The sequence below is a fragment of the Myotis daubentonii genome, chromosome 3 (assembly GCF_963259705.1).
Source record: "Myotis daubentonii chromosome 3, mMyoDau2.1, whole genome shotgun sequence".
Classification (NCBI taxonomy): domain Eukaryota; kingdom Metazoa; phylum Chordata; class Mammalia; order Chiroptera; family Vespertilionidae; genus Myotis; species Myotis daubentonii.
Window position 1 is genome coordinate 155145935 of NC_081842.1, and position 7504 is coordinate 155153438.

General features: G+C 44.5%; 1 protein-coding gene across 1 annotated transcript in view; it reads right to left on the bottom strand.

Annotated features, from left to right (window-relative positions):
• Positions 1–7504, bottom strand: part of LOC132229734 (calcium-activated chloride channel regulator 2-like) — a 42928-nt gene that overhangs the window by 20492 nt on the left and 14932 nt on the right. Inside the window, exons 4-6 of the mRNA XM_059686219.1 lie at positions 6623–6677; positions 6345–6552; positions 4139–4366 (exon numbers count right to left, since the gene is read on the bottom strand). Coding sequence (XP_059542202.1) covers positions 4139–4366; positions 6345–6552; positions 6623–6677 — 491 coding nt within the window. The remainder of the gene's footprint in view (positions 1–4138; positions 4367–6344; positions 6553–6622; positions 6678–7504) is intronic.

The window sequence follows — 7504 nt, forward strand, 5'->3', positions numbered from 1 at the left end:
GACGCTCAATGCAGGAGCTGCCCCCAGGTGGTCAGGGCTCTCTCACATGGGAGGAGCTCTGTTTAGCCACAAGCCAGGCTGATGGCTGCCAGTACAGCGGTGGTGGTGGGAGCCTCTCCTGCCTCCTCAGCAGTGCTAAAGATGTCCGACTGCAGCTTAGGTCTGCTTCCTGCTGGCAAGTGGGCATCCCCCAAGGGCTGCCAGGCTGCCAGAGGGATGTCTGATTGCCATCTTAGGCCCAATCCCCAGGGGAGCGGGCCTAAGCCAACAGGTGGTCATCCCCTGAGGGGTCCCAGACTGCGAGAGGGCAAAGGCTGGGCTGAGGGACCTCCCCTCCCCCCCGAGTGCACAAATTTTTGTGCACCGGGCCTCTAGTCTATACTAATAAAAGGGTAATATGCTAATTAGACCAGACATCTTCTGGACATCTTTCCAGACAAAGCCATGGTGGCAGGGGCCAAGGCAGAGGTGGTTAGGGGTGATCAGGCTGGCAGGGGTGGGCAGTTAGGGGCAATCAGGCCATCAGGGAGCACAGTTAGGGATGATCAGGCCAGCGGGGGGGGGGGGAGGGTGAGACGGGGGGGGCCAGTTAGGGGCAATCAGGCTGGCAGGCAGAGGCAGTTAAGGGTGATCGGGCAGGCAGGCAGGCGAGCAGTTAGGAGCCAGCAGTTCTGGATTGTGAGAGGGATGTCTGACTGCCAGTTTAGGCCTGATCCCGCAGGGGCCCCGGATTGGAGAGGGTGCAGGCCGGGCTGAGGAACCCCCCAGCCATACATGGATTTCATGCACTGGGCCTCTAGTAATAATATATTTCTTACTTCCTAAAATAGAATTGCTATGAGGATCAACTGAGATATATGTACGACTGTACTGTTACTCCTTGAACTACTAACCAAGTACAAAGTAATATTAGTGACCAGTCTGGGGCAGGTGATGATGCTGATTAATTCATTAGGGTCACTTGTTTTGATGGCCATGAACCAGAAGCTGAGCTTCAGTGACCACCTGTTCAGTGGTAACCATGGTCTCCATCTAGAACCCAGGCATCTCTCTCAACATCTGTACCTGCACTTTGCACTGCTTAGGAAACATCACCAATGTAATGTCCCACAGGTATCTCAAACTCTACACACTTTGACTTCATTGCCTTCTTTCCCAACTATTATTTCTCTTAGAATACTGAGAGGTAAGTTCGTAGAGTGGATAAAACAAGGACTTGCCTTCAACTTTTGCTAACTATGTGACCAGAGAGAAATTACTTATTATTTTTAGCTTCAGGTTTCTATCTGCAAAATGGATACATAGTAACCACTTAGTAAATTTGCTCTTGCTCACATCACAGTCATCATCTCATTATTTTCAATTATGCCCTCTACTCCTAACAAGTTAAACTAGCAGGCTGGAGCTCTCTCTCTTTTACTGTCCCTGTTACCAGCCAGCCCCCACATCCCTAACCATGTCCTATCAACTCGATATGTTCAGTTTCTCTCAAATTCATTCCATATCTCCATCTTAGCTGCAAATTCCTTAGAGCCACCCAATGTCAGTTATAGCCATACTAGTTGAAACACCTTCCCTGAACAAATATGTCTAATTTTGCCTCTCAGTCATTGCACATACTCTTCCCTTCCTTGGAATGTCCTCTTCCCTCACCTCCCTCACTTCACCCAACCCAGCAGGTACTTTCACACCCTTCAAGGTTCAACGCTAAGTTCCCTTGCTCAGTGAAGTCTTCCTCAGTCCCTTTCTTCTACAGAACTAGATGCTGCTTCTCAACTCTGTGAAGCTTCACCACACCCAATTGTATTTATTCACACACGTGTCATGTCTCCCTCACCACGTTGTATTTCAAAGCAGAGACACTATTCTGTCATTTCTGTATCCCCCAAGCCAGCATGGTTTAGGCCCCTGGTAAGTAAATTAATATCAATGACAGTGTTATCAGGAAAAGGAAGGGAAGTTGGCTTTCCCATGAGTTTGTTACTTTAGGCTTATTTCTCATCTGCTTCTTTCAAGTACACCTGTCTTTCCTTTCACTAAATCCATGCTTACTCAACACAGGCAGATAGCTGATATAAATTACCCTGAGGCCATATTGGAGAAGACTATGCCCTTGTCAAACTACAGGTAGGCAAGATTGCAAAATTACCTAGAAGTTGAATGTATTAGTGGTGTTCCTAATATTTCAGAGACCAGCCAGGAAAGGCAAATTTTCTAGGACTGCTGATTCAGACAATAAGAGAGGATAAACTCTCCCTTAGGACAAATATTATTATAAAATAATAGCCACCAGTTATGAACCAAAAACTTAATATTATCTCATTTATTTCATCTCAACAACCCTATGAAGTAGATAGTGGTATGCTGTAAATGTTTGAAAACTGGCTTTCTGGAGAGAGAGAGAGAGAGAGAGAGAGAGAGAGAGAGAGAGAGAGAGAGAGAGAGAGAGAGAGAAGAGAGAGAGAAAGTGGAAAACCCTGATTGTTGCAGTTGACAATTTCTGTAGAGTAAATACTCCCACTGAGGCTGATGTCAAGCTGTCCATGTGATGTCACTGAATGCACAGTTGGGAGAGATGTGTAGCAGACCCATGCAGGTATATAATAGAGCAGAAATGACCTCAAGAGCATAGATCAGAGGTCAGTGGACATTTTCTGCAAAAGGGTAGGTAGTAGATGTTTCAGGCTTGGTGGGTTTCTGGAGGGCTGCTAGATTGTCAGACAACTGAGATACGGCTTTCTGTCCACAGTGACATGGACAATGTACACATAATGGATATGCACATTCGCTGCCAATTCACAGTCTCTTGCCTCCACCAAAGATCTTGCCTAGTGAGTGGAATGTGGACAGACCAGAGCCTTTTGTTACATGTAAGAGTTTTGGAAAAGGGTCTTGGTGGGAAAATGTTGCAATTAGTAATAAAAATAAAGGTTAGGAATTATCTATATACTAGGGGCCCGGTGCACGAAATTCGTGCACTGGGTGTGTGTGTGGGGGAGTGTCCCTCAGCCCAGCCTGCCCCCTCTCACATACTGGGAGCCCTCAGGCGTTGACCCCCATCACCCTCCAATCGCAGGATCGTCCCCTTGCCCAGGCCTGACGCCTCCGCCAGAGGTGTCAGGCTTGGACAGGGGACTCCCATCTCCCCCCGATCACTGGCTCTGGCCCCCGCCCAGGCCTGAGGCCTCTGGCCCAGGAATCATGCCTGGGCAGGGGACCCCCATCTCCCTCTGATCGCTTGCTCCACCCCCCGCCCAAGCCTGACGCCTCTGACCCAGGCTTCAGGCCTGGGCAAGGGGACCATCATATCCCCCCAATCCCAGGCTCGACCCCCCACCCAGGCCTGATGCCTCGGCCAGAGGAGTTGACCCTCATCACACTCTGATCACCAATCACCGGATCGGCCCCTTGACCAGGCCTGAGGCCTCTGGCCTAGGCGTCCGGCCCGGGCAGCGGGGACCCACAGCTGCAGCGGCCCCGCGATCTTGGGCTCCGCTTTAGGCCCAGGCAAGGGACCCCTAGCTCCCGGGACTGCCAGCTTCGACCGTGTCCAGCTCCCATCGCTGGCTCCACCCCTACTTCCTGCTATCACTGGCCAGGGCGGCAAAGGCGCCTGATTCTCCGATCATGGCTGGGGGGCAGGGCAAAGGCGGCCCCAGGGCCGCCTTTTCCCTGCCCCCCAGCTCTTAGCTCCCCCCTGGGTTTCCGATCACTGTCAGTGGCAGGGGGCTTCTTCCTGCTTTCCCTTTCGCCTCCCTGCATTGTGCCTACATATGCAAATTAACCGCCATCTTATTGGCAGTTAACTGCCAATCTTAGTTGGCAGTTAACTGTCAATCATAGTTGGCAGTTAATTTGCATATAGCCCTGATTAGCCAATGAAAAGGGTATCGTCGTACGCCAATTACCATTTTTCTCTTTTATTAGATAGGATTTCATTTATCTGCATTATCTCAATTTCTGGGATACATTCTGAATTTGTTCCTCCTGCCCCCAGGAAAAGATGATGTCTATGACTATTCCAAACTTTTGGCTTCTCCCTCCTCTGCCCTTAGACTTTGAAAATAAAAAAAGAATTAAAAACTGATAGGAAAAAAATGATGAATGTTTTACAGTCATTGTGGTTCAAAAATGTTACCTCTGCCATCTTGCTGGACACATCCAGCACTAAACAGACCACTTTGTCCCCCGCCTGGACAAGGGAGAAGGTGGGAGGAGGCGGAAGCTCAGTCCCGTTCATGGGAGAGCTGTGATGAAAGTCAGTGGAGTCTGAGATTACATCCCACGTACTTCTGAGGCTGCACATTTGGTTCTGTCGGTTTGGAGCTTCTTGGTTGTGGGTACTCGCATTGCAGAATTCAACCACCTGGAAGAAGAGCAAAGCCTGTGAGAGATTCAAGCTCTTCTGTCATGCTAGACATGCGGCTCATGTTCAAGCAACTAAAGGAAAAAGGGAAGGCGAGCTGAAACATGGGGAATAAGTGCCACAGCAATGTCCTTCTTTACTTCAAAACTGACATCAAATATACACCTAACCTTTGGCACCCTTTGCTTGAAACACTGGCACCCTAGTACCGAGATCAAGCTCTGTTATAGTCTATTTGCACTTGGATAACAGAGAGCAGACCACATATATATATCTTAATCTAAAAAAAACCAAAACAATCTTCCACCTTCCTTAGCATGATATTGTGTTAAAGAAAACACCCCTGGAGATGATATCTTGGTCAGCTTATTTCTTGAAATCATGTTTAATGACTACTGCTCCTTTATGGATCAGTCAACATATATTGACCTAGTTCAAATATTGATCTCTGTAAAAACAGGATAAGGAGAAAAACAACTTAAATCTACTTCCTGATCTTTCTCCTTATTTGGAAATATAGGTAGAATTCATTTAATAATACTAGGCCTGTGTCAACAACCTGTAAAGGTGTGGTTTGCATTTTAAAGTAATGTGTTACCATCTATTCCCAATGGCTATATTCCTACAAAGAATGGCTGCTTCCTGTTAATGGAACCAGGGGCACTTACAGCCAGAAGAATCTCTTAGTCCCAGTTCTAATTTCATAAAAGAGGAAATGGAAGCTCCAAAGGTTTAATAATTGCGTAAGAACACAAGTTTCTTAGTAGAATGGGGAGTCAGGAGCAGAACCTACTTTCTTTGTTGTTATTTGTTTTTAACTTTCTGTTTCATGACTGTGGTTAGGTGATTGTAAAGCTTATCTGACTGGGTATTAATGCATCGATCTTTCAAAGGATCACAAGCACAGTGTCTAGTCACCCACAGTGTCTGTGGGTGAAATACATGTAATTAGATTGGCTTCATACACTAAAGCTATAAATTAAAAACGCAATGGATCACAAAAAAAAATACTAAGAAATATCACTTCAAATTTAGGGAGTGACTCCGTCTTGACTAAAACCAGACTGAAGAAAAAATTTATCTACAAAAACAGTGTGTCAATCCAAGGGGTATTGGTCGGCTGTGGGAACAGACAACTTCACAGAGACGCATGCCCACGGTGCTTTAAACTCCGTGGAGCAGAGATGACTCACAGACGTGACCTTCAGGTTTTTGTGAAGATGGATAGATACATCTGGTCAGGAAGGCCGATGCCACTGAACCCCTGTATCACCTAAGTCCCTCCTTCCTGATTCCAAGCTCTCACAGCAGGCTTCTGGTGAGGACTGGACTGTTCCATGCTGCTTCCTTCAGAGAGAAAATGGACTGGACTAAGGAGGCAAGTATTGGGTGCCCATGGCAGAGTACCCTTTTAAAATGATTTTTAGGATGGCATTCTGGATTTATACACTTGTCTCGCCAGTTGGTGTGTAATGATGACAAGGTTGAGTTTCCCAACCTGCAAAGCCAGGGGTTAGATGACTTCCCTTGGTAGACCTGAATTTCTTTTTAAGTCCTAGACTATGCAAAGCAATGGAAAGAGAATTAGTGCAATTAAAATTAGAGTAGATTGCTACCTCAAAAGAGAGCAGTGATCTATGTTATATCCCTCATTAACCCAGTTCACTTTCCTGTGAAAAGATACAGGAACACCACCATGTGAACAATTTATTTTTGGGTTTATAGGGCTCTCATTGTTAAAACACCTTCTCTGGAAAGCAAATAATCACTTTTCTTAAGGAATCTATTTTTGGTGATCATCTTTGGGGCCTCAGTTACTTTATAATCTGTAAAATAAAAAGTAGATGAATTCTAAGGCCCCCCAAGCTCTAAAAAATAGTGAATCTTATATTTTTTGTTTAAATGTTTAAAACATATCAGTCTGCCGTGGGAAGAGATGAGATCTTGTAGAAGTGTGTCATTCTAAGGCCATACTTACAGAAGATAGACTTTGCATGAACATTATTGATGCTGCTGCATTCTGCGTGCTATTGTATAAAAACATGCAACCTCCTTGGAAAAGCTCACTGGTAATACAGTTCTCTTGGGGGCAAGGGCCTTTTTCACACACAAATATGCCCGTGATGTCAGATGAGCACCTAAAAATAGAAAGAAAAATTAGGTCTATTTTAGAAATACTTGTGTTTCTTCTTCACTAGCTCATATAATAATGAGTTGCAAAGACTGTAAGAAAAATTAGGTCTATTTTAGAAATACTTGTGTTTCTTCTTCACTAGCTCATATAATAATGAGTTGCAAAGACTGTAGCTTGCTAAAAACACATAAAATATTTTTAAAAGTGCTCTATTAAAGTTCAATTTAGAAATGGCCTCCACTTTATTTTAAAGAATTTGATCTTGATGAGAGGCTTTGTATTGCCAAGGACTTTACCAACTAAACAAGGTCAAAGCAAAGGTTACCAGGAAATCAACGTGCACTTTTGGGAGTCCATGGAAGAGCATGAGAGGCAGTATACCAAGTCAGGGCTCCTTTGAGCTCATTGCCATTGGACTTCAGAGGAAGAAGAGAGTGGACACGTAATGATATTTGAAAGGATTCCTTCCTAAATAGGTAATCTCAAATCATTGAAGGGAGTGAAGAACAATACAACCTTTAGGAGAGGAATCAGTCAACACCTACCAAAATTACAGCTCGGCGTACCCTTTGAGTCAGTAACTCTTGGAAGTTATTTAATAGATATACAGATCGGCCTGCATACATGAGAAATGGCACATATATGGCATTATCACCTGTAGTGATATTGGTAGTAAAAGATTGGGAACAACCCACTCGTACAACAGGAGAGTGACTGAAAAATTGTGTTACATCCACATAATAAAACACTATGTAATTATAAAAAAAGAATGAAGAAAAATACACATTTTTAAAAAATCTTCTAGAGAAATCATGGAAAAATAAGAAACTAATAAAAATGGTTATCTAGAGGGAATGAGAGAGCACAGGGTAAAGGCAATGGTGGATGTGAGATATCTAAGAATATAGCTTTTGGATATTTGAGTCACATAAGCATTTTAAAAATGTAATAACATTACAAAACTAAAACTTGTCAATTAAGTTTTAGCTGCCATTATAAGCTTA